This window comes from Poecilia formosa, unplaced genomic scaffold (assembly GCF_000485575.1).
Source record: "Poecilia formosa unplaced genomic scaffold, Poecilia_formosa-5.1.2 Scaffold379, whole genome shotgun sequence".
Taxonomy (NCBI): domain Eukaryota; kingdom Metazoa; phylum Chordata; class Actinopteri; order Cyprinodontiformes; family Poeciliidae; genus Poecilia; species Poecilia formosa.
Window position 1 is genome coordinate 300,570 of NW_006800318.1, and position 27,968 is coordinate 328,537.

General features: G+C 35.4%; 2 protein-coding genes across 3 annotated transcripts in view; both read right to left on the bottom strand.

Moving 5' to 3' along the window:
• ptprb (protein tyrosine phosphatase receptor type b) overlaps positions 1-7,082 on the bottom strand; it is a 32,697-nt gene extending 25,615 nt beyond the window's left edge. For both annotated transcript variants that reach the window (XM_016662595.1, XM_007575483.2), the window contains exons 1-2: positions 6,730-7,082; positions 1,880-2,210 (exon numbers count right to left, since the gene is read on the bottom strand). In XM_016662595.1, coding sequence (XP_016518081.1) covers positions 1,880-2,210; positions 6,730-6,792 — 394 coding nt within the window. In that variant the 5' untranslated portion in view covers positions 6,793-7,082. The remainder of the gene's footprint in view (positions 1-1,879; positions 2,211-6,729) is intronic.
• A 5,732-nt stretch (positions 7,083-12,814) lies between these two features.
• ptprr (protein tyrosine phosphatase receptor type R) overlaps positions 12,815-27,968 on the bottom strand; it is a 29,209-nt gene continuing 14,055 nt past the window's right edge. The window contains exons 7-17 of the mRNA XM_007575484.2: positions 26,127-26,249; positions 25,921-26,042; positions 25,131-25,265; positions 19,813-20,002; positions 18,217-18,301; positions 16,772-16,851; positions 15,238-15,375; positions 14,794-14,904; positions 14,556-14,713; positions 14,367-14,480; positions 12,815-13,678 (exon numbers count right to left, since the gene is read on the bottom strand). Of these exons, the coding sequence (XP_007575546.1) occupies positions 13,585-13,678; positions 14,367-14,480; positions 14,556-14,713; positions 14,794-14,904; positions 15,238-15,375; positions 16,772-16,851; positions 18,217-18,301; positions 19,813-20,002; positions 25,131-25,265; positions 25,921-26,042; positions 26,127-26,249 (1,350 nt within the window). The 3' untranslated portion in view covers positions 12,815-13,584. The remainder of the gene's footprint in view (positions 13,679-14,366; positions 14,481-14,555; positions 14,714-14,793; positions 14,905-15,237; positions 15,376-16,771; positions 16,852-18,216; positions 18,302-19,812; positions 20,003-25,130; positions 25,266-25,920; positions 26,043-26,126; positions 26,250-27,968) is intronic.

The following is a 27,968-nucleotide window of genomic DNA, read 5'->3' on the forward strand; positions in this document are numbered from 1 at the left end:
ACACACACACACACACACACACGTTAACATGCAGCGCTGCAGCTCTATCGCTCTACCTCAGCAGGCCTGCAGTTCCTGTAACTAATCAAAGAGCAGCAGAGAGGGGAAGCTTTGTGACATTAACTCTGAGACACGCAGGGTGGGGGCTTAGTTCACTTCTAACCGTCAAAATACACCGTTCATTTATTTCTGTAATTATATTCAACTAATGATGAAAACAATCAACTTTTATTAATGATTTACTAGATTAAAATTAGTTCCAATTCAATAATAAACATTCTTTGAGTATTGTAGTTTGGCCTCCATCCAACAGAGGGCGCTGCTGGTAATCCATAAGGAGCCAGTTGATACTGAAACAAAGATGGCGGAGCGATACCAGAAAAGGAAAGAGAAATGGTCCAAACAGAATCTGGTTTGAGATGAAAAATTCATTTTATGCGGTTTTGTTTAGAAATATAAGCACTCCTACAAACTCTTTAAGGTTTAGCTAAAGCTGAGCATCATGATGGAGGAGCGTCAATTTCTCAACCAAAAGTGACTGATTTACTACAAAGGAAAGGATGTACAACAGTGTATTAGACTATGATAGATTAAAAAAGAAGCTTTTTGGCAGAAATCTTCTGCCAAATGTGAAGATTAAGCTCAGCAAATTCTAGCAAATTGTTGACTTTGAAAGTCAAATTTCCACGTTTTTTCTAGAGAATTTCTTACATTAATCTCAAATTTTTGTAGTTGTTTTCAAGCCATTTTTTGACTTTTCAAACTAAGAAATTTCCAAGTTTTTTCTAGAGAATTTCAGAGACTAAACTCAAAATTTCAGAACTTTTTCTTTCAAATTTTCAACTTTTCATAGTCAAAATTTTTTTTTTGCAGAAAACATCAGAGAATAATCTCAAAACTTCTTTTTAGCACATTTTACTTTGCTTACACTAAAGTTTTAAAGTTTTTCCTAGAGAATGTCTTTGTTTTTTTATGTACATTTTCAACATTTCAAACTCAAAAATTGTTAATTTTTCTAGACTAATCTCAAAATTTCCGTTTTTTTCTCACAAATTTTCTCAAGTTTTTTGGCAGAAATTTACCCGTCCATTTTCTATTAAGTTGAGACAGTCGTACAGCAGACAGACATCGCCACCCTACAAAAGGATCCACTAAACAGGCTAGCTGTTTCCATTATCCTGCATAATAATGGAAAGTTGAGTGGAAGGGAAAAGTGTGGTGGATAATTGCAGTCTGAAGAAAATTACAAATCAAAGGCTATTTTAGGCAATTCAAGTTCACTTTTTTTCCCCATATCTGACTCTTTCACTGAAGTCTGAACAATCTAATTCAGATCTTTCCATTTATTAGTTTCCTTCGTTTTGTTGTGAAGCCTTTTTACTCGGTGACTGCATAAATCATATCAGTTGGACAAATGTGAAGAGAACACCATGACCTTTAAACAGCGGATATGTAATCAGACATTGAAGCTAAGAGGCTGTCAACATTATGAATGTAGTCCAAGTGAAGGAAATGCCTCTGCAGGCTTAAGTATGCAGAAGAGCCGAGAACGGCTATTAATAGACGGAGACGTAATAAAACGTTTTGCATAAAATCAGAATAACAATAATGTGCAAAATGATATTTTCTTTCATTCTGTGTCTGTGTTGATGTAAATATAATAACATTTGTCCAGAATGTGTTTTGGAGTGAATTTTACTTCTTTTAATATGTTTTTTGTTAGACGTTTAAACCAAATACAGCATGCTGTGTCCCTTTTCTTCTGCCATTAAATCCTATTTAAAGCTGATTTTATCATCCAGTTTTTGATAGAAAGAGAAAAACAATAAATCATTTAAATTATGATGCGATTAATCAAATCTAACTTCCGGTAACTCACTGGTGTGCAGCGTGGTGTTGGCCGACTCATTGTCCGTTTGGGATCGGACCTGCAGCAGGTAGGCGGCTCCAGGCTCCAGGTGATCCAACGTGCAGGTGAAAACTCCGCCGGTGGCGCCGTGCGGCCGCTCCGTTTCGTTCCGCTCTGGGACTCTGCGACACTCGGAGGCGTCCGCTCCGATGTCCGGCGATGCCACGGAGAAGGAGCAGTTCAGTCCGGCGGTGGTCAGAGTCAGAGAAACGGAGTTCGGACCGGACGCTGATCCAGATACAGAGATGCTGCAGGGAGCAGAGGCTGCAGGATGCTCTGTGGGAGCTGCACTGCTCACAACCTGCAGCAGCACACAGAACACTTAAGCGGACTTTCAGGACAATTATGACTTTAACTTTACGCCTACACAGAACATGGATAACATTTACTGGAGTTCAGACGTTTTTCTCACAATAAAATTCAAGCATTTAACGTTTTCAAACTTTTCCGATAGATAAAAATAATACAAATGAACTAAAAAAAAGAATTTAAATTCATTATTTTGTTATATAATTTATTACTGTTATTAAAAATATCTTGACAAACATTCTACATCTTACAGCCTGGATAAAATAAATTAAAATATGGGACAATATTGTATGTTTTAAAATGTCTCTCTTACACACATAGAATAGAATATGTCTTTATTGATCCTCAACAAGAAATTATTTGTTGACAAGCCACTCCATCCAAAGTGTGAAAGATTAACAAATACAAATAAGTGATATATTTAAGAAAAAATACATATATATACACAAGTGTGATATTATAATCTAAATAAATAATAAACCTAAATATAAAATTAAAAAAATAAAAAGTACATACATGGGAATATATTTATCTATAAATGAGTATAGAAATAGAAACTAAAGTCTAAAAACTTTTAGCTTCTTTTATCAAAAATATTTTTTTCTTTCTTATGTTTACATTATAAAGTGTAAACTTTGGTTTAAATAAGTTTACATATGTTATTAGTGTTATTTCTAATAAAGGACAGATTAGGGCTGCAACAATTAATCCCAATTAATCTATTATTTGAATAATTGTCAACTAATTTTAATCGTTTAATCACTATCTGGAGTACACAGACTCTATAAAAGTCAATTTGCTGGATGAATAACAGGATTAAAGCAGACATGGAGCCAAAACTACAAAAAAATGGTGCGTCCACTGATCAGAGACAAAATCTCATGTTGAGTCTAAAAAATGTAACTTTTAGTTTCATGTGTCAAAAATAATTTCTTTTTCTGGTTTTGCAGTCTGATGTTTTCTGTGATTAATTCCTTAAAAGTAATTTTTTTAAAGTTTATATATTTCATTAGTGTTTTTAATAATGAACAGATTAATCGTGATTTACTGATTATGGAGATAATCGTCAACTAATTTTAATTGATTAATCGTTAACAGATTTTTTAAAAAGCCTGTTTACTGAAGAAAAAAACTCAGAGTGCAAAAAAATACACAATATTTTAAAAAGTGTCAGTTTTGGCTTCACCTGGTTCAGATTCTGTACAAAAAGATGTTTTGTTTTTTAGAAACTCGGAGCTTTTGTTTCAAACTTCTAAAACGCGCAGCATGAAAAGGAAAAGCTGGATTCAGGAGCGAGAAATGCTGGAGGAAAAAAAGAGAAACTAGTGAAACCTCTACAGATGTGAGGTATGGGAACCTGTTTGGGAAGCAGGAAAAAGCAAACTTTTACAGCCAGCTTTCAAGTCTGCAGGGGACAGGTGTCCGACTCCGACAAACGGCCCCGAGGGCGGAGCGGCGCTTTGATGCCATTGTTCTGAGAAACTTTCAGGAGGAGACTTAAACCGAGACTGGAGAGAATCCGAAGGTCAAATTCCTCCTCACAGTTTCCAGACGTTGAGCTAATCTAAACATCTGATGATGATCAGGAAAAACATTGTGACAGCAGCATCTCTGCATCCTGGCACCTCGACTATTAAAACCTTCTGTCCTCAAACCAGAGATGTTTACAGGGCATTTTGTCCTAGTCCAAGTTAAGTTTCAAGTCTCCACTGACTGAAATTACTGTTTTCTAATCCGTTCTTCTACATCTAGGAAACCTCTCACTCTGCGTCGCCTAGATGAAATGATTCCAAGTCACAGAGTTTATCTGTTCATCTGGTCATCATTATGAAGCTAACGCACCCCATAATAATCCACCAACATCACTGGATAATAATCCAGCTCTGTTTCACAGTAAAACAGTTTTTAGCTCAGACATCGGCTTCCTTCAGTTTTAATCAGATAAAAACTGGGACTCGAGTCTCAGACCACGAGTCTAAGTCAAGTCTCAAGTTTTTAGGTCTGAAGTTTTATTTTTAGTTTGACTTGAGGCTAAAACTTTCACAAGTTGTCAATTTGTAGAAGCTGTAATCAGTATCTATCAAAACATCTTAATAATTTTAATGTGCACTTTTTCATCCATTTGCGTTTTATTATTTTACTTCAATTCCAACCACTAACAATTAAGCAAGTAATTGAATTTTATTGCCATTTGTACATATTTTTTTCTTTCCATTTTTTCTTACATTTTTATAGTTAGTTTGATCAGTGACCTGCTGCAAAGCACTTTGTGTTAGTTTGTATGAAAAGTGCTCTGTTAGTAATTACTGATTTTGATTGATTTGCTGGAGAAAATGTGGAGGTTCCTCATCACAGGTTAAAAGACTTAAAGATCTTTAAAAAGATTCCAGGTTCAATTTATCACATCTGTCGTGGAAACTGGTCTGGATAGGAGCAAATTATAAAACATGAAACTTTAGAAGAAAAAAAACCTAAATATTTGTTCAAAGAAAGGAGAAAAATGGGAAAGTAGAAAAAGGAGGGGAAAAGGAAAAAATACAAATAAAAATCGGGAAAAGATAAAAGGGAAAAAGGGAGGAAAGAATAAAGTCAAGAAAGAAAAGAAGAATAAAAAAGAAAAAAGGGATAGAAAAAGAGTAAAAATAAAAACAGAGAAAAGGGGGAAGAGGAAAAAAATGAAAAAGAAAAATGAAAAAAGGATTAAAAGCAAAAAAGAAAAGGGGGAAAATGAAAAACAAAAAAGGGGAAGGAGAATAAAGTAAAAAAAGCAAAGAGGAAAAAAATAAAAAGGAAAAATACTGTCCAACGTGGACAGACATGAGGGGAAAAACATGTCCAACATCTGAACATGATGCATAAATTGGGACAAATTAAAGTTTCCTGAATTTAGTTTTTCTTCCTTTGCGGAGCGTCAAGTAATTTGATGCAACAGATAATCAGTTGCAGCTATTTAAAGATGGCCGCTCGCCGCCGTCAGGTTTTGGGTCAAGCGGCCGCCTGTTGGTTGGCAGATAACAAAGTTCAGGGAGTTCAGAGACGACAGCGGAGCGTCCAGGACAGAGACGGGAAGAGAAGGAAGTGATCTAGAGGAAAATCAAGCTGGATAACAGAATACCAAATGCCAAACTGGTGGAGCTTCAGAATCAGGCAACAATTTCAACTCATCTGGAAAAAAGAGGATTCATATGTAGCAAAACCCCAAAAACATGAAAAGAGAAACTTAATGGATCTAATCAGCAGCTAGATTTGATGTGAACATGGCAGGATTGGAGTTTTAAATAAAGAAATGAGCTACAGGGAGAAGATTATCGAACTATCGTTATCACGATAAATCCTAAATCTGATTTCCATCAGAGCAGCAAATACCTACAAACTCAAAAATATAATGTAGTTAGTGTGTGCAGGTTAGTAATTAAAAAAGCTAATTCTTCATCTAACTACATCTGTCACAATAGCAAATTTTAGATGAATGATAAGTTGTTTCAGAAGTTATTGCGATAAATAATGTTTTGAGACCATTTTAAGTAATAATAGCATAAAAACACAAGAAAGATCAATAAACTTTAAATTCTAATGAACATTTAACCCTGGAACTGGAAGACATTTTAAATATGCAGAATAAATAAATAAAACTACAAATGAAATGAATTATAAAGTCTCTGTAAACTAAATTATCCTTCAAAAAAAGGAGTCAGAATGAAAACTTTTATTATCCAGTTTTTGGTAGAAAAAGAAAAACAATAAATCATACAAATTGAAATTATTGAGCTTGTTTTAATTTATAATGCTATTAATTACTGATTACTGTGTCAGGCCTACATATAACTGATATGTTGGATTTCAAATAACTTTGTGTTTTTGTGTTTGCATCATTTGATAAACAGCAAAGAAGTTTTAAATTATCTTCATCACGATAAAAACCACAAAATACAGTAAAACACAGACTTTAGTTTCCTCTAAAACTTTCCTAAAATATTCACCACTAAAGAGTAAAAGTTAAATTCTGATTCAGACTTCAGGCTTTGTGATTTGAAGTATTTTTAAGAAGTCATTTTTGGCCATTTTATTAGAAAATTTCCATTTACTTGTCTAGTTGATGCTTTGGTGCACAAATAACAGATTTCATGACCCAGAATAAAAGAATAAAAGCCAGAAAACGCCTTTTAAATAAAGTTTCTAAACAAGAAAAAGCTATCTCAAATGTTTTCTTCTAACGAGATGATCAGACGTAATGAAACATTATTTCTCTGAGAGTTTTTAGCCAAGATAAAAATGAAAATAAGTGACTCATCTTTATCTTCTACCTCATGTTTTGTTTTGACTTTTTTTTACTTTGAGAAAGTTGAGAAAAACTGAGAACAACAAACAGCTTGAATTGAATTTGAGGCAAAAGGAAGAACAGCAGCAATAGAAACTGGTTCTACTGTAGCCTGTCTTGTAAAATTTGACACATTTTCCCCTGAATCAGCATAAAGAATTGGGTAAATGTTGTCCTGGTTGTCTGGACTGACCTGCAGCAGCAGCGAGGCGAACCCCAGGCAGCAGGAGAAACTTCCAGCTTTACATTTCAGCATTTTGATCGTCCTTCAGATCCACAGCCGGAGCATGCACCACCATAATCCTGAGGTCCGAGATGTTTTAAAGACTGATACTCCCTCCGTTTGGCGTCTTCGATGGAAACAAACACAAAGTGTCCTGCGAAACAAAGTAATTCCTTATTTCGAGTTAATTGGTCAAAGGGAAACTTTTGGTGTCCATCCTGGACTAGAGCTCCTCAGACTGGACCCTTTCCTCTCAGCAGCGGAACGCCTCGCTCTTCCTGTCTGTCCGAGGTGTCGACGCTCCGACTCTAACGGACTTCCTCACTCTGAGTCGCACCAAAAGCTGGTCTACACACAGACTAATAATAGGTCCTGCTGCCACCGCCGCAGCACACCTAGCTGCTCACACAACAGAGGTAGAGGATAAAAGTATAGCGAGAGCGACGGATAAAAACGTCCATTTCTGGAGAATAAAATTAGAACATTTATTCCTACTTTAAATAGAAACAATTAAACATCAGATGCTCATGAATGGAGCATCATTACTCAGCATTTTGAAAGTTTAATTATTGAAATAATCGTCAACTAATTTGGTTATTGGTTAATTATGATTGATCTAATTAATCCTGATTATTAAAATACTCAACTAATTTAGTAATCACAAGTAATTAGGAATTGATTAATCACAATTAATTATGTACATTATGATTAATCAATTATTAAAATACTCGTCAACTAATTTAATTTATTAATTGTTTAATTGTTATGTAGAGTATACAGACTCAAAAATATTTAAATAAAGACACTTTTGTCTGTAAATATGTGGCATATTTTCTCTTCACCTGAACCAAATTCATTAAAGGAATGTTTGATTATTGCATTTTTGGCAGTAAAATGTTTATTTAAAAAAAGGAAGTAAATATGTGTTTAATTACATCATTAATGCATTTCTAATACTGTACAAAAAAGACATATTAAAAAATGTGTATGATGTACTATTTATTTCTGTCTGATTCATCAATTAATGGTCAGAATAATTGATACAGTAATAAACAGACATAAAGATAAAAAATTTCCTGTTGACTGATTACAAATAAGTTTTTTCCCCCATGTTTTAAGAGTTCACAAATATTCTTTTATTTAAATGTAAAATTCTCATAAGAAAAATGCATCTTTAGTGGGACAAAATGTGTAAAATATTTTTAATGAGAATAAGATATTTGACTAAAATCTGTAGCATTTATTGCATAAATAATCCTACCACCTCTAGTCAGCTCAGCAATTTGCACTCAAAGGTGTTTTTTTTGATTCAACCAGAAAAGTAAAAATACTTTTATTCTTGCGGCATTCAGCTCATTTCCTTTGAACATTATCCTGAGATTGTTTCATTACAGAAACGTCCGACTCATAGCATATTTTAAATATATCAGCGCAGCTCTCATTGTTACAACTCAATGAGTCATAAATGTGTTGGCTGCAAGCTGACAGTTAATTTAAGTCACAAATGTTGGAGTAAACTCTTTTGTCAGCCATTGTTGCAGGTTAAAGGCCAAACTCTTTTTGTTTCAGCTGGTTTGACTACATTTAGTCATCCACACCTCTTTCCTTCCTTCCTGCTGCCCTCTTTCTCTGCTGTTTCTAGGAATAAAAGCTGCGCTGCATCACAAAATGCCAACCAGCAAAGCTAAACGAGCAATTTTCCAACTTACACCGACCTTTTAATGTTTAATGTCCAAACTTTTTGTCTCGTGGGCCAAAAAAATATCATTTTTGGAAACTATTACCTATTCAACTGAGCATAAACTATTATAATTGAATAAATAATCTGATTTTTTTGTTGGAAATTAATCTTTCAATGTTTTTACTTGTTAAATGAAAAGCTTTCAGTTTGCTTTTTATTTTGGGCTCAATTAAAAAAACTTAGAAAATATCTTGTCAGTTCACTCCAATAAAAAAATATTTTGTCAGTTCACTTCAATACATCAGTCTTCATCTGAAAACACTTGCTGTGTTTAGCGAAGTTTTAATACATCAATTAAAAACAAATTCGGGTGAATTTGGGAATATGTGGTCCTAGTTACCATGACAACAGAAGAAAACAAGAAAGCTTGGAAAAGATGATCACTTTGTGTTGCATCTAGGTAAATTTTAGTAGTTTTGTCATAATTTATTCTCTAACTGTGATCGCACAGAATGAACCCGGGGCCCAGAAATGGCCCTCACTCCTCACTTTGAACATCTTTGCTCCAAAGTAAAGTCAGCAATAAAATAAATAAATAAAAATAAATACGGCAGGACTGGAGTCATGTTGTTGTGAAGACACCACAGTTTTTCTCTTCAGCGTATTTATTGCACAGATTACAGGTAACGATATATATGAGGGTAGAGTAGATACGGTTACACCACTACTCAGTGGCTAATGTTCTGGACCATTAACAACATTCAAGTTAGCTTGTAGTACATTATAAGTCATGTTTTATACGTATATTAGTTAGACCGTAGTGCATTAATCAACATCAAGTGATGACTGATGATTCGTTGTGTCCAAACAGTTTAAAGGGACCCTAAGTTAACTTCATGACAAATTTATTTGTCATGAAGTTAACAGTGAACCACAAAGTTACAACAGAATGATGTTCTAAGCAGCTTTTATTCAGGATTAGCTCACACCATTTTAGCTAGCTGCAGTGTCATTAGTGATTAAATTGTTTTTTTAGATGCTCAAAAACACTACAGAGAATGTTTTAGATGATTTATTATGTAAGAGTGGTGCATTTGGGCACAATTACTGATTTATAGTTGATCAAATCCGTTCTTAGGTTAGCCAACGCTCGCTAAAAAGAAGCTAGCTCAAACCGGTTTAAACCAGGTCAAACCAACTGTTTCCAGCTTCGCAGAGTTTCCTTCAACAGCTTTTGATTTCAAGGCTAGTTTCCAGGTTTGGTTTGGCTTTTTTTGCCGTCGTTTTTGTTTGTCTCTATCTGATTTAATTTAACTAGCCAAAATAGAACAGAAAGGACAGTTTAGTTATATTTTATTTTTCATTTCACAGCTTCATAATAAAATTTCTGTTGACTTTGGGTCACTTTTTAAGTCTTAGTCCAAATAATTTGGTTATACCAAAAACAGGATCAGATTAAAAATAAAAAATAAAAAATAAAACAAATTTAACTGGTCATCATTGACAAACATGGATAGCAACAGAAGAGGCTAATTTGTGAAAAGGCCAACAAATTAAGCACATGGTGCCATTTTTGTACTTTGGGAAATTGTCTTTCCTTTTTTCATAAAACCGAGAACCTAAATGTTTGTTTTTGTCAAACGAGTTGCGATAAATCAACTGTAGTTTGGGAAAAGTTTAATTAATATTTAAAAAATATGCTAATTCGTTAACATTTATGTTCTCGGCCGCTTTAATTTATAACTATATTGATTCTCTCTTCCAACTCAAACCATTTAGGGTCCATTTAACCTCAAGTACACAACATGTACCACATCCTAGTATACAGACACAATACTACGTCAGAGGCAGTGTGTGTTGTACCAGCTCCTGCAGGGGGCGCTGAGATAAACTCACTCTCACTTCGGTCAGGGCCGTTACTCCAACGTCTGACTTTCCATCCGGTCCCTGAATGAGCCCGAAGTGAAAAGAGAGCATGACGGTGTTCCCAGGAGGCAGGCTGGGTTTTGTAGTCCAAAGTTTCATGTCCCATGATTGTGTCATAATGAAAGAAGTAAATAAAAATATATCTGTACATAGAAAAAGTTTTTTTCTTCTTTGCGGTCTGTCTAATTCGGTCCCAACAATCCCAGTTTTAGCAGCAAGACACTTGTGTTTGTGGCAAATGGATTGAAATTCAACTCCACACACAAGTTTAATAGCACTTATATGTACAGGTACTGTACAGGTGGTCCCGTTCACACAGAGAGCCAATCAGACGCTAGAGTAGCTCATGTTCTTCGTTACTGGCATTACATTAGAAATCTAAGCTCCATGAAACACTGGAAAAAAACAAAACATCTCAATATTTCAGCTTCATCACAATCTGCTCTAAAATGCACAATTACATTTTTATTTTTTTTTTATAATTTCTTAATTGAAACACTTTGGATCATATTTACTTGTTTATATGTGTTTTTTCTCTCCTCATTTTGATACATATGGGTTTCCACTTGGCTCTTGCTAACCTTATCAAAGAAAATTAGGTTTGTAGAATTAAAAAATGGTTAAGAAATATGGTTAAAAACATGTAAAAATAAACATATTACTTTGACGCAGCAAAATAATGTATTACAACAGAACACTGATGAAAATCCTGCACCACTGCTTCAGATTATTTCACATTTTTTGGTTTAAAGCGGGGTTACCATCACCGTTGGAGTGTAAAGATTTTTATTAAACTATATTTCTTTAACAGTAGTTATTTGGATAATGCAACAAGTCTAGAGAGCACATCTTTAACTTCTTAAGGTAACATTTTTAAGAATTAAACACGGAAAAGTTGATGAAAATATATATATATATATTTAATGTTTTTTTTTATTTAGGTGGATTTTATTTGACTTTTTTCTGGATTTATTACAAAAAATAGCAAATCAAATCTGATGTTTCTGATGAATAAACATGACTGGGATAAAACCAGATGATAAAAAACTAAAGTGAAGCGGCCATTTTCTAATAATAGTTTATATTCTCCTTTTAAGTCTGAAAATTGGATGGAAACAAAACCAAACTTTTTTATGAGATCTATCCATTTTGTTTCGTTAAACATCTTTTTTCTACCATCAAATGTTTCATTATTTTTTATTTTTAACTAATGCAGCTCTGGCTCTCTGACTGCATTTATTGCAGAGTAAAAAAGTAAATATTTTACAAACATTATTAGCGATTGTTTGAACTAAATATTGCATCAAAAAGGCATGTCATCTACAGCAACTATTTGCTTCAACGTTAAAGCATACAACACGGAGCTACTAAAGCTAAAATCAACTAATTGCTTCCTTTGGAGAAGAAGCTTATTATCCAACTGGGAGCTTTAAACATTTATTTTATGGCTGAAAAAAGCTCCATGTAGGCGCTCAGAACCAGTAGATTAAACTGGATTATTATTATTATTATTATTATTATTATGACTAACTGACAAAAACTAAAGTTCAGCACCCAGGAGAAACTGTCTAATTTGAATGTGGTTTGGTTTACATGTCATCCAATAAACCGTTTCCAGTACTAAACTGGTTTAAGTCCTTGGTTAGCACCAGCCAATATTTTCAGTTAACTGTGTAAAAATATATACAACTCAGTTCTTTTTTTTTTTATATGAGCAGACATCAGTAAATCCTGCTGCAAAAGTTGCGTTAAAATCCACTTGTAGTTGAAAGTAGCCTTTATCTCAGCCAGGGAAGGCTGAGATAAATGCGTTATTTTGAATTTTATTACATTTAGTGTAACTAACCCTAAAATCAACTTATGTTTTACATTAAATTGCCCATATTGGTTATTTAGGGTTTTATAACTTTATGTCTCTGTTCAAATTTCGACCTTTTTTTGTGTAAATTTGTTTTCTTCTGGAATATTTTGCATAAATCCGTCTCAGTGCTGCCCCCATAGGTTGAACGATGGCTAATGCAGTTGAATTCTTCACTAGAAGAATTTATCGTTTTTAATAATTTATTGTAAAAATCTCTCATGATAAGAATTTTGATTTATTGTCTCAATAAGTTCCAATTAATAATGTTATAAAAACAAAACTGGCATTATGTAAATATTATTTTTACTTTTTTCTCCACTGTTGGAGCCACAAGAGAGCCAGCAAATTTGAAAATATGATTAAATGTAGTAACTGTGTGCATTTTCAGGGTTTCTGCAGGTTTCACCAACTATAATTTCAGACTTTTGAATACTTTTTAAAACCATAATGAATTGTTTTTAAGACCTATGATACGAATTTCATCCAGAAAACTGGTGTGAAATTTGCGGTTACAAATGACAGACACAAAAAAGCTACTCAGCTTTTTATAGCTAGCTTTTTCCATCTGGGTGCCTCAGTGTTTTTTGTCAGTTTGTCATAAAAAAATAAAATAAAATAAAACATGACTGAAAAATGAATTTAGTAATTCTAAAAAGTCACTTTCGCTTAATTTTGAACCTTTTAACAAGCATTTAAACACAAAAATGTTTAAACAAGGTAAAGTTTAACTCATTCACTTCTGTATTTTCAGATGGTTTAATGATGTTTTGGATTGTCTGGCAACTTAATGATTATCGTAAAATCCTGGACGCGTTTCGGATAATATTCTGCCAATTTTCCACTTGGATTTTTAAAAGTGAATGAACATAAACATGATAAAAGATGCCAAAAATGTAAAACATTTCTCAATGTAAACCCTGTTGTTAAACAAGACGATTTCCATGTGATGAAATTCCAGAGTAAATTGCAAAAACAGGGATAAATATTTCCACAGCAGCTACAACTAAACCAGGTAACAGTCATTTTCCAATAGTTTTCTGAGAAGAACGTCACATTACAAAAGAATTTAAAATCCTATTAGACACAGAGAGACGTGTCCAGTCAGTTTCTCTAAAAACCATCCATAGTCGGCTGGGCGACAGAAGTCCATCGAGCGCCAAAAAAAAGAAGAAGAAGAAGAAGGGGTACATCCCGAGTGTTGAAGTTTACCTTCCCCTCTTTTCTTCTCCAGTCTCTGCTCACTAAATCACCCTTCAGTCTCAGAGTCTCCCCCTGGTGGCAGAGAACTTCCAAAGCTCATGAGACGTTTCCGTTAACAGCCGAGGTCGGAGGTCGGAGGGCGGCGGGAGACAGGCACTCACTGGCCGGATTCAGCCGACAGCCGCGCCTCGTACAGACTCAGGGCGTGATGCACGAACTCGTACTGCTCACCTGTTTGGATCATACCTCCTCTGCCCAAAAGGGAACACAAAACTCTGGTTACCATTTATTTAAATAACATAAAATGCTACATTAAAGCTAGGCTGACTTTATACTTGTCTATTTCCTTATTTTTTTGGACCGCATCACACTGAACATCACAACTTTACAGGTAGATTTTTTTAAATTACTCTCAATTAAGGCAATTATTAATGAATCTAGTAAATATAAAGTTTGTTATTTGAAGCAGAAATAAACATTACAGGTAAGTTACTGACAAAGTGTTTGAAGTGCTTCAATGAGCTGAAAATGAAGCTTAAAAACTTCGAGATAAATAAGAGAAAATCTATACCATAAGTGCAAATTATGTAGAACAGAATATGTATGGTTTGAGTTATAAAGGCATAACTGAAATTATTGTTTACTTTAGGGCTGCAAAGAATCAACTGCCAATTACTGGCTTACTAGATTTGCTTAGACCTTCTTTTAGCATTGTAGTTTGGCTGCCATCCAGCAGAGGGCGCTGATGGTCATTCTGAGGCAGAACCAGTTGATACAGAAACAAAGATGGAGGGGCCATACAAAACGGATTTCAGTTTACTAAGATATTTGTACTTGAAACTAGAGAAAATACTTGGTAAGATTTTTTTTGTGTTTTTGCAGTGTAGCTGCAACCAGAGGCTCAGATAAGGAGCTTTCAGAGTTTTAAGCTGTTTTTACCTGTCGGCTCGGAGCTGGCAGGTGATGTTTAGCACGTCCACCACCCCCTCCACCTGCAGCTGCCGGCAGCCTATCGTCGTGGCGATGAAGCATCCCGTCCGGCCAATCCCAGCACTGTAAACACAGGTTGATTGTTTTCAGTGTTTTCAGACATTTTATCGGCAGTGGGAGCAAAACTTGAGTCGGTACCTGCAGTGGACGATGACGGGCCCCACACAGGCGGCGGTGCGTCTCTCAGCCTCAACATCAGCCATGAGCTGCAGCAGCGGCAGCGCCGAGTCCGGGGTTTTGTGGTCGGGCCACGATGTGTACCAGTAATGCTGCAGGACGCGGGTTTGATTCCCGCACTGCTCAGAGACACAGGAGAGGAAAGAACTGAACCTGAAGCCGGGTTCATCATCACTCTGCAGGGGAAAGGAGGGCCTACCTTCAGCACGAGGCTGCGGGTGGCGTAGTGCTCACACTCCCTGATGCCGTTCACCAGAACCTCCACCTTCCCGTAGATCCCCCTCTTCTCCGGCCAGTACAGGACACACTTCTGCAGACACACAGAGCACATAAATCTAAATCGGATATGTACGATATATTTATCCCGTAAACAGAGTGCTGCTGTGTTGTGTCTACATAACATCTGTCTTTAGACTACCTTCACTTTTCCACGTAGAATAATTTCTGGGTGACGTGAATATTAAAATTAAACTGTTCTGCAGCCCATTTTTGTATTTTGTATTTCTGGTTCGAGGCTAAAACTGAAAATACAAAAAACAAAACCTTCTTGGTATTTTGCATCTGATTCAAAATGATCACTTTTTCATTGCTTGGTAGTGAACTAAATGGATGGATGATGAAGGGATTGTCCTCCTCCTGTTACCTCGTTCTTCTCCTTCAGCTTGGTGATCATGACGATGACGGGCGACTCCTCCTGCCATGCCATCTGCCAGAAGTCGTTCACCGTGTTCACCATGGGGCCCTGAGTGGCGATGAAGGCCCTGCTGTCGCCTAGGTAACCCTAAAAAAGAGCCACCGCAGTTTTACTCTGAAATCTTACATTTTTTTTTACATTTATTCACATAAATACAAAGTGCCTCGTGTTTTTGAGCCCACCCTGGGGAAAGTTTTCTCCCAGTCAGCTTCAGAGATATTATGTACAGTACGACAAAGAGTTCAAGTGTGACAGTTTAAACCGTTTCTGCAGAGTTTCCTGACAGGAAGGCACTCCATTGTGTGAAAGTCTGAGAGCGGCATTACAGACTGCAGCAGGAGTTCACTTTCACAACGTTTCAACACGAGGAATCCAGAAGAACAAAGAAACGCTGCAGACATTCCAGGTTAATGACAGAGTCCTTCACGGTTTGGGTTTTTATTTTCCTTCTCAACTGATGGAGAAAAACAGACAAAACATCCCAGAGACGCAGACACAACAACCTAAAACTCAATGCAAATTTTCAGATTCTCATAATTTGTTCTGTTTGGTAAAAGTATATTAGTTATTATTAACATATGATTATATGATAAAAACATGAAAAAACAAGAAAGAAACATTACAATAAAGGACAGTAATAAAAGATGAAATACAGACCAAAATTAATCAATTTTCCAGTCATTATTAATCAAAACCAACTAAACAGATGGGTTTTAGTAATGATTTAATGGAACTCATTGTTTCAGCTGTTTTGTGGTTTCTGGGAGTTTGTTCCAGATTTGTGGTGCATAGAAGCTGATTGCTGCTTCTGCATGTTTGGCTCTGGTTCTGGGAATGCAGATCTTTAATGTGTTGTGGTGTTACAACATTCAGTGATTTATAAACTAACAGGACAAGTTTATTCTGTGAGCTACAGAGTGTTTTAGTCAAAACGTCTGCAGCAGAGTTCAGATTTTTTTAGGCAGACCTGTGAAGACTTGTAATGAATGTGACTACAGAAAAGTGCATGGATAAGTTTCTCTGGGTCTTTCTGAGACATGAGTCCTTTAATTCATGAATATTGTTCAGGTGGTAAAAGTCTGTCTTTGTAACTGACTTTATGTGTCTCTGAAGGTTCAGATTTCAGACCTGATCTCTAGTTTCTAACTATAATAACTGGAGCTACATGCTGTTATTAGATGGTTCCTTTTTTTCCTCTCAATAAATCTTCAGCTCTACAATTAATATTTCCAGATCAATCAAAAAATTGGGTTTTATAAATCTATACTTCAGATATGTTCTGTAAAATTCAATATTTATATTGTTTGCAAATAGACAGGAGGTGCAAAAAAATGCCACAAAATTATTCATGGTCACGCCCAGTGAGCATAAGGATTGGGAAAAAATCAACAAAATACACAATTAGATAAATAAATACAGCTAATAGTTCAATAAAACTTTACACCAACTGACTGAAATTTTGTGGATGACAGTTGCTACTCACTCTTATGTAGTTGGCATTGATGTAGGAACTCAGAAGATCATTGCAGCTCTTTGACTTCAGGATCACTCTGGAGTGAGGATCTAAGACAAAAAGAAAAGGTGAGGAAAAGAAAGAGAACGGGCGAAGTGAAACATTTTAGACTCCATTTGTTTCAAAGCTTAAACTCTGGTATATTTTATTTAATACCTGATAAAGACTCTGACTAGGAATTTGAATGCTACATAGTAGAGCTGTGGATTGATGTCTTTTTGGTTCAACTGCTACAAAATCTAGAGTCGGCATTGTGTGGAGTCTCAGGACGTGGAAGTTCTTCCATATCACTGAGGCCGGATCATTAAGAGGCCAGAATCCTGAAGTAAAACCTAAACACAAACACAAAACCACCAACAGGGCTTTGTGTTTGTGAAGCTGTAATAAATCTTTAGTTTTCTTTCTAATTCAATAAAAAAATACTTTATTTATCCCAAATTTCTGCCAGAATTTGTATCATCAAAGTAACTTCAAAGAGTCGTTTTGGATGGTAATCCTGTGGGCAGGAAGGATCTCCAGTAGCAGTCAGTCTTGCAACAAATCTGAAAAGGCCTCTGACTGAAGATTGTTGCAAGCATCTCAATACCCAATAAGCAGAGATGATACTCTACAGTAACATGTCCATTGGCTAACAGATTTAGCTTAACTTTAGCCCAACATGCTGCCACCATGTGGGGCATAAATATGTTTAGTAAATCGGTAGAAAATTTGATGCCAAAGATACATTTACGATAAAAACCGACAGGCTTATAATGAAGCCTTGAGGAACTCCATATGTCAGCGAAGCTGAAAACTGGATCCACATGTTGCTGTCTCAGTTCAACTGATTTATCGTGTTGATTTTACATAATTAGTGACCAGTAAAGGTGTTTAAAGTTTAAATGTCACTGTGAAAGATCAAAGCCCTAATTAGGAAACAGCTCCTTTAAACCCTGAACTCCTGACCCAGGTGAAGTGCTTAGGATCGATTAGCAGGGATTACTCTGGATTTGACAGATCCGTCACAGCAGATCGGCAGACCTGTTAGGACTGACCACAGCCCTGCACAGCACAATGAACACTTTGCAAAGAAAACAGAAAGTGGACCACAGGAAGAGATCTGATTGACAGCAGCTTTAGGTGAACATTCCTTTCTCCTGATTGGCTGCAGGAAGGAACACTCCTGTTTCTGATAACCTCACCTCCCACCCTACAAAACATGAGTGCACAATCCAGAAATTGTTCATTATGTAACATTTTAATCAGAGTAAGTGTCCGACTGTGAGAACAAACTGTGCTCAGAGTAAAATTATTGGAAGTGGGAGGGTGAAATATTCCCTGTCTTTGGGAATGTTAACCTTTGACAACTTCTTGGTTCAAGAGACATTGAGATGTTTTGGAAGAGTTGCTGCTTCTTAGCAACATGGAGGACTTACTGGGCAGAATGGTCTTATATCTGTTCTTAGTGCCGTGGTTTGGGATATCCAGCTCCTTAGGGTCGATAAAATTCATTGGGATTTCCTGAGATGGGAGAAAAGACGGGCGTTAGTGACAACATGTTACCCTCAAGATAAACTGAACATCATAGACACTGATCGATCATGTTTACGACGAGGCAATCTGAACCTGATGACCTCTGGAATCGTATCTTCTGGTTCATACAAACTAGTCTGATTAGCCGGAGTAGTTTTTATGCATCTGAGGTGGAAAACCACAAAACTGAAAAAGGCCAAACAAAGAGAAAATCTGTGAAAAATGGGCCTCAAGAAATTTCCATGTCTGCACAAAATGACTTTTTTCCCCTTCAAGCAGCTCTACTTCCTGGGTTCTGGTTAATTCTTCTTTGGATTTTGGCTAAATTTCACACGGATTCCTTTACCGGATCAAATTCTAGATACCAAAGCTGAACAGACTCCGGATGTTGAACTAGTAACTTGCTATGAACAAATTCCTATTCCAGAATCTAAATATATTCCTATTTCCTCACACAGATACCCATAAAACGAACAGATCTCAGTTCTAATCAGGTTCTGAACTGTAATCAGATCCCATTCATTGAGCAGATTCCTGATCATATTTCTATGTTTAAACAAAATCTTTAAGCATTTCTTAATGCTTAAAGATTAAGAAATGCTTAATCTTAATCTTTAAGCATTAAGATTAAGCATTTCTTAATCTTAATGCTTAAATTAAGCATATCAGTGAACTGATATTTAGCCATCAGTGAACTGATAGCTAAATATATCCCGACTGAACAAAGTTTCCTGTCTCTAAGAGATTCATAAACATGTTTGTTCTTTAGCTTCCTGAATCTGAAAAGATTCCAGAAAAGTTTTTTGCCATTTTTTCTACTTTTATTTACTTTGTAAAAATGAAAGGTGACCTATAAGCTTCCTTGAACAGGTTAGGATAGATCTATAGGTGATATAAAACATAAATGTTTTTGCACAAAATCATTCTCAAATAATGAGATTTTATTCTGCTCAGTTCAGAATGAGCTGTTTTAAAGCGTCTTGTCACTTTAAATCGAAATAAGCTGCTGCTGGCCACGCCCCCAACTCAACGTTTCCACTCCAGCTGGCCAAACGTGTTGGAACTCCGTTGGGGTTGCTAGGTAACGGGCAGGACTCTGCTAGGGTTGCTAAGTAAATGAGCAGTGCTCTTCGAATGCGACTTGACAATTGGGAGGTTTCTGAAACGTCTCATTTTCCAGACACCAAAAAACATTAACTAGGGTTTTTTTTAAGTGCTTGGACTGTTTCTAGAAGCAGCTGAGGTCCAAATTGAAGTATAAAAACAAGCAGGATGAGAATTTTCATAATAATTCTCCTTTAAAGCGATTGTGTTCATGCTTTTCAGCACTCGTCCTGACATGGGAAAGGTTTAAAGAAATTTAAATAACTTAACTAATCCTTCGGTGAAGATAAAAGGTTCTTCTAATATGTATAAAATAAATACAAACATTGTGTAGTTTTCATCAGCACATCTAAAATGTGTTTCTGTGGAGTAATAAACCGTTTAAACGGACTCACAGCGAACTCGACGTGCAGCTTGTGCGTGTTGCTGACGACGTCACGAAGCTGTTGCCGTGTCAGCGGTCGTCCGGCCGACAGCAGGTACTCTCGGGCCGCCGTCTCTCTGGGGGTTACCACGGAAACATTGAGGGGTTCCACCGATCCGAGAGCCGACATGTCCAGCACCAGGGACACGTTAGAGCCCCGTCTGCGCAGGAAGGATGGGAGAGGACACATGGATTAGTGTCAGGAGTGGAAAGTCTCTCGCTTCCTTCCTGAGTTTTATTGGAAGTTTAAGACTTTTAGGATTTATGGCTCAAAAGGAAACCTGATAAAACTGATGATAGATGGAGGTTCTTTCACTTCAGTGAGGTTAAAGCTTAATATTTCAGTTCATGAGAACATCAGGCCAAGGGAATTACGACTCTTAAGCTCTGTCCAGATAAGTTTCAAACTCTATAAAAATACTTAGTCCACACATAGTCGGATATCTGGAAAATTGAATACATTTTTATGCGTTTTGGCCTTTCATCCACACAAAAACCCCACTGAAAGTCATGAAAGACAATTTCCACACGTCTGTGACAAATAAAGCACCAATACATCCACATACTTTCTTTTTGACATGATTCTCAGTCAGTATAGTCTTGTGTTTTATTAACTTCACATTCTAATAATTTAAAAGTAGTTCAACCTATATGTCCACACCAATGAATCTCCTGTTTTATTCCTAATGGGAAGTTGTGATTGTTTTGAAGGACTCTGATTGGCTGACAGGTTTTAGCCTTGTGCTATACTGCCCCCTATGGGTTTGGCATGTTTACAACAACGCTCACAGCAAAACTTTTCTGAAACCGATACTGTGTGTATGATTTTATTTTATTTTATTTATGTGGCGGATTAATTAGTTTTTATAAAGACCCGGCAGTGTGTGTACAAGGCCTCAGGAAAACAAATATAACTTAAAAATGTCATGTGTCTGTGAAGCTAATATTTACACAGATAGCGTTAGCTTAGGTTGACTGGGACGTTTACAACATCACTGCTGCAGATTCAGCAGCTTTCCTGACATTTTTCTGTTGCTCTCAAACATCGGTATCATAGCATGTATGACTAGCTGCACTAGTCATACATGCTAGTATGACTAGTGCAGCTAGCACTAATGACTAGCATGACTAGCATGTAGCAATAATGCTACATGTAGCACTAGCATGTAGTACTAATGCTACATGCTAACATTAGTGCTACATGCTAGCCACATGCTAGCACTAATGCTAGCATTAGTGCTACATGCTAGCATGTAGCATTAGTGTAGCTAGCATTTGCTATAGCATTTTCTTTGTCCCTCCCCGTCTACCTCAGAGGGAAAGCTCCTCCAAACAAAGAAGATGTTGTGATTGTCTGGTTAGATAAGAGGATAGCATTTAACACTGGCTGAACTAGCAGTGTTTAAACCAGGGGTGTAAAAAGTGTGGTTCTGGGGCCATTTGTGGCTCTGGGACTGATTTCATGTGTCCCTCAAATGCAATTCAAGAATGATACCAATTTTGCCCGTACAGGACAGGTGTTTGATGCAGATGGAGACTTTTTATTTGTAATTAAGTTAAAATTCTTACTGAAAATGTTGAGAACACAAAGTATCCATCTCTTTAAGCTTTTATAATAAGTGGAACCATGTTTGTCCAGAGGTTTATCATTTTCCTGATGATGAGCACCTGACACTGACCTCCTCTGGGTTTAGCAGCTTTTTCTTGCTGTAAAGAACAAGTTATGTAAAATACAACAGAGTGCTTTGGTGGGTTAACATGAGTGGGCTGACCCAGCCTTTGTCTGGCTACGTGTTGGCCGGTTTCCCCTCCAGGATGCCGTTGCTTCCAATTTGTTTGATTGCTGATTGGCTGGCATCCAGAGTGGACAACACACACTCTAACAGACACCAGAAAAACATCCTGTTCTCACTCCTGAGCCTCAAATCTTCCTTCCTTTTGTTACCTTAAGAAACACCAAGGGTTCTCCCTGCTCCACCCGCCCATCCAATCAAACAACCAGAACAAAATGGCGTCCGGCGTTCAGGTTCGTTGCTTCTCAGAGGAAGAGACCACAGCAGCAGATTAAATAAAGAGCTCAACACCGAGCTGAGGCGTCGATAAAGATGTTTTCTTTACAGATGTGAAACTACTTAGCATCAGGAAATGAGCTGCAGACGGGTTTTAAAGAGCTGCTAAAGACACAGCAGATGGAAATGCAGCGTCTGAGTAGCAACTGTTGGTTTAACTTTAAGATCACAAACGAAGCTTCCTGCAGCGTCTCCAGAAACATTCAGGGCCTCTGAACCTTTAACATGCAATAAACCTCAACAGTCCAGGTAGTTTAGGTGTTTTACCTCCAGATTTAGAAACGTGCGCTTTTAGAAAGATCCCTGTTCGAACAATTGAATAATTCTGACACTGCAGAAGTCACTTAAATAAAGATTTAGTGTCTAAAATTGATAAATTTACATATTTCTGCTGTTCTTCTTTAATAATCTTGTTGCAAACACCTGACCTTGTTTGAATTTTAAAAAACTATTAAATCTAATCTAAACTAATGATGAATGGGATTAAAATGAAAAAAAGCTAATCTAAAGAAAAAGTTCAACATGTAGTTTTTATACCTGACATATTTACTTTTGCAATATTCTTTCCTTTCTATGTATTTAACTGAAAATGTTTAATTTTAATTACAATCTCAAGCTGTGTTTGTTATGTTTTTATAATGTAAACCACTTTGAAATGCCTTGTTGCTGAAATGGGGAAAGGGTGAATTTTGGAGCTTTTCTTTTTAAATTTCTCTGTACGAACTGTTTTACGTATAAAACAAATACATTTGATGAATATGATGGCAGTAACAATAGATAATGTGCTGCTGCTCATCATACTTACTTCTTCATTCTAATCAAATTCATCTTTAGAATTTTACCTTTGGAGAAAATAATGTTTTTTCTGCTTTAAAGCTCAATTATTTCACCAGGATTTAAGCTCAGAAGCAGAATGGTTGAAGGAAGCCCTGCTAACTGAAGTCCAGAAGAACATCATTATTCTCCTTCAGAGCCGAGCAGAAGAATGAAAAAATTTAAACAATGAGCCTTACATAAGCCGAGCATCCTTATTTAAAAACACGCCTCAAATTGTTAACATTATGGGAGCGGAACAGATCATTAATACTCAGGAAACCGACGCCGTTACAGATGAGAGATTAAAATCTGTTACAATATGTGGCTTCATGGTAGAAATGATGCAACAGTTTAAAACTCAAAATCCAGAAGAAGATACTTCAGTTGTTTCTGTTTTTATCTGAAATGTTTCAACTAAAACAAAACACAGCAGATTTTTACCAATTTTATTACGTGGTAAAAATATATCATGAAAATAAACATAATAAACTTGTACTTTTTGGGGAATAGAGTTGTAATATTATCAGAACTCCAACACAAAAGACAAAAACTATATTATTCAAGCAATTTTTTCTTGTAATTTTAAGGTAAAATTGTGTCTATTTCCTGCAAATATTATGACCTTTTTCTAATAATTAAACACAAAGTCTTCTCACAGTCTGGTCCTACAACTGTTGCATAATGAACTAAAAACTACTTTTGGAAATATTTTCTGTCATTTGTAAATTCTTATTTAGCAAAGAAAGCAAGAAAAAAAAGTCTAAAATTGGATCTGGTATGAAAAAATTTTAGATGTTATAATTAAGCCGTATTATCCAGCCCTGCTTACTAACTACAGTACGTTTCAGCATTAAAAATAGATTTATTTTAAAAAATTATTTCATCACAGAGCTGAAATGATCCGATTTTTAAAATTTAAAATCTAATTTACCAACAGAAAAAATAAATAAACGTTACAGAAGATTGAAGTGAATCATTTTTGAAAGGAAACAGAAAATAACTAATCAGGAAATGATTAAACTAAACCAAAATAATCCAAAATTAAACCTGCTCCTCTTCGCTAAGTTTAACGGAACATTTCCAAAGATGCTAAAAATATCATAAATGTCTCCGTCATAAACTGAGCGGGAAGAAACATCCCTGAAATTGCTGCTTCAAATTGAGGAAGACTTCAGGAAGGTGAAGGTGAGACATTTTCAGGCTCAGAAATTTCCAAGTTTTTTCTAGACAATTTTAGAAATTTATCTAACATTTCAGAGGGTTTTTTTTTTTTTCCAAGTTTTTGACTTTTAAAGCTCAGAAGTTTCCACTTTTTCTCTCGAAAATTTAAGAGATTAATTTAAAAAATTTCTGGGTTTCTCTAGCAAATTTTCAACTTTTGCTATGCAGAGATTTCCAAGTTACTTCTAGACAATTAGTTTGAATGGGTTTAATGCAAAGTTCCAATAAAATATGCATAAAAAGTGTCATTTATGCCTGTTTCAAATGGCTTCTAATAGCATATTAATTAATTGAATAATTATATTTTTAGTTTTTTGTTTTAGTTTTCATAAAACTACTACTTTATTCCCCCATTATTACTTTATTCTTGCATTACTCTAACTTTACTGTCATATGACTAAATTTTCATGTTACTACAACTGTATTGTAACAAAATGGGTTTTTTTTGGAGAAATGTTTCCATTAACAGTATTTGTGTTTCTTACAGTTAGCTAAAAGTTAGTAATAAAAATTAGTCATAAAAATTTGTAATAAATAGATTAATTTTAATAGCCTTTGTTATCAGAATATTATCGAGATAAAATTCTAAATCCTTGGAAAAATAAATGGAAAAATGTCCAGACAGAGATGATCTCTTTTGGTTTTCCAGCCTATAAAAGTTTCTAAAACTACACAAACAAAAAATTAATTCTTCTGTTGTTTTCTGTAAAAACTGCTAAAAATCAAGTAAATGGGGATAAAAATGAAAAAGACAAATCCTCATGTCGCCTCTTCTGCAGCACGTACAGAACCGAACACCTGATTGCTTCAACAATCAGAGGTCAGAGGTCACTGTACTCTAAACACACACAGTGTATTGTTCTGGTGGCTCATTAGGAAGGTTTTCCCCTCCAAACATTATAAACGTTTCCACATTTCTTCCTGTTTTCTAATTATTTTGTTCCATAAACGAGCCCAGTTATTTTTGCTCCATCATGTTTCTCAATATAAACCATAAAGCGGATCTGAAAAGGTCAAATTAAGAGATTTAATGTAGTTTTTATTTCAGTCGACTGGCTAAACTGTTGGTAAATGACGATAAATTAAAATAAATTGATTTAAGGGAGAATAAGATCTCAGATTAAAGGAATATTTGGGATTTATTTTAGTTCCTAAGTTTATTAAACACTTCCTGTGCGCTCACCTTTCCTGCAGGCCTGCAGCTGGTTTCATCCTGAAGGGAGAGGGACAAGGTTTCAGCTCGTTAGCGCCTGTTACTGGGGGAACGCTCGTTGGCGGGGGGTGGCTGTCGGTGTTGATGATTGGCACAGGGACGGGGCTACAAAAAAAACGGAGGTCAGGACGAGATTTAACAAACTACAAGACAAAAACAAAGACAAACTCATGCTTTGACTGTGCATCAAACCCATTAGAGTAAAAATACAGGAGTGAATTTCTGCCTAATAACTCGGAAATGTTTTGGTAATTTCTGATTTGCAAAAGTCGAGTTTTGTTTTGAAGAGTTTCTTCTAGCAAATTTCCAACTTTTCATACTCAGAAATATCCAACTTATTTCTAGACAATTTATGTGATTATTCTCAAAATTTTTCAGTTTTTTTTCTGGAAATTTTAAGTTTCCAACCTTTTTATTTCTGAGCCACAGACTGATGACATCGGCTCTGTGTGCTGCAGGTTTTATCCCTGCTGAGATTTTTGGTGGAAACTTATTCCTATATTTGTTCTCTATCTACAATGGCCCTTATGCATCATTGTCGATGCACACACTGCAAAACATTAACTGGAACATATAAAATGAGTTTCAAATACTGAATTTTTATTGCAATATTCAAATTTCTGAGGACAGGAAATATTTTTGGAAGACAAAAATAAATAAAAAAAATCTTAAAATTATTGATAAACAGGAACAAACATCCTGTAAGTGTTTATTATCATTGATCATTTACAAGATCACAGTCTTCCTTTGGTCGGCTCACCTGGGCAGAGGGACGACAGGAGGAGCGAGGCGGCGGCAGGCTCTGATTGGCTGCTGCTGGTGAATGGGCGTGGCTGCAGCTGGCGGGAGCTCAGATTGGACCATGCTGTCTGACGTCACAACCTGAAATAAAACATCCACCATTACCGCTACAGAAACATTTCACAAAATTAGCAAAATAAAAAATAAAACTCTGATGTCCCAGACCTTGGTGCCCTTTGACCTCTTGTGGGGGTCGGAGGGGAGGGTCAGGCTCACAACGTGGTCGGGGGGCGGAGCTTTGAGCTGCTTCTCAGTAACAGGAACTTTCTGCTTCATTCGATACAAAACCTGAGGAGAAAATAACCTGATTAAAGATTGAAGTCTGATCGTCCAATCAGACAAAACTTCGCAAAGTTTAGCGTGTAGAGAGGAAAAATCTATTTTCATAAATATCCCAAAAATGTTTAAGAAAATATAAACAAGGATCATTAAAAGTTTAAAAAACAATAAATAAATTTACTAATTTAGTCTTTTCTTTATTAATAAATTATTTGAAGCTCATTTTTTTATTTAATAATCAATTTTTGCCAACTTTAATTTATTTATTGTACAGAGTGCTGATTCTTTTACCACAATTATCTAATTAAATTATTTCTGAACATATTTGCATCAAGAAATAAAAAAATAGATGCATAGACATTAATATAATGAAACATAAATTAAGCTGTAAATACTGATAAGGAATAATGTGTAAAGTGCTTTAAATACTGTGTGGGTAAATGTTTCCTTGAAGTTTGGGCTGATTTTGAAATTATTATTTTTTTGTTTGTTTGTTTTAACATTTAGAGACATTTGTGACAACTTCAAGCACAGAAAGGTTTACATTCTTCAATGTAAATTCACTTTAAATCTCTATTTAACTCCCAGTTCTTTTTTTTTTTTCATTTGATTTTAAGTTGTTGAAAGCATTTCATTGAATAGATCAGATGAGATCCTGCTGGAAACTGGAGGAAGTGTTTGAGGTTTCTCTGTGTGTTGGGCGCCCCCATGTGGTCCAAGTGTCAAACTACAAAGGAAGGAATGGAAAATATACATATTTTACTTAAAATGGATTTACTTTAAAACTCAAGTTATTATTTACTAAATTACCATTTAAATCTATTTAAATATTTGTTTTGTATTTTCTTAGCATTTATCAGTTTATATCACATTAATGTTATTTTTAACATTTTTCTCCAATTTCTTACTTACTGGAGAAAAATAAGCAAGAAATTGGAGAAATTGCTAAAGCAAGAAATAAGCAATAGTAAAATAAGATTTATTATTCTTATTTTTATTTATTTCATGAATATTTTATGCTTATTCTTTTCACTTCTACATGTCTAATTTCAACACTTATTGTCTTATTCCCCCATTTTAATATTTTCATTTGCTTTGTTTTTTTAATCTTTTATGAATTCTAGTAAGTTTTATTAAGTGTCATTTTGTTACCTAATACCTGCCAGAACTTTGACACCATCATCTCAATGTCCTGCAACTCACAATAATTTGTTACTGATGTGTTAAAAGATTTTTTTATTTGTAAAACTGAAGAATAATTTCAAAAGATGCTCAACATTCTTCATTTTAACAGTTTCTTGTAGGAGTTTTCATACAATTTTGACTTTATTCTCATAACATTACAACATTATTTTCTTAATATTATGACTTTACTCTATGAATTAAAAACAAAAAACAAAACATCTTCATCTGGACATATAACTCTGTCACAAGCAAGAGACCGTAGTCAGCAGAAAAAGACCAGGAAATACTAACCACTTCATCTTTTCTGATAATCTTGTAAAAAATAAAATAAAATCTCAAAATGCTATATGACTTTTTTATGCTATATTTATTTATATTTAAAGAAATAGAGGTACAGGAATGGGTAAGACCAGGAAGTGATATGAAGCCTAGTGGTGGTAAATTCCTCTTCATACCTTATTAATCAGATTTTGTAACATTTATTTTATCTACCATAACATAATCTGAAGGTTTTTTACTCCATTTGGGGAGCAAATAAGTTGA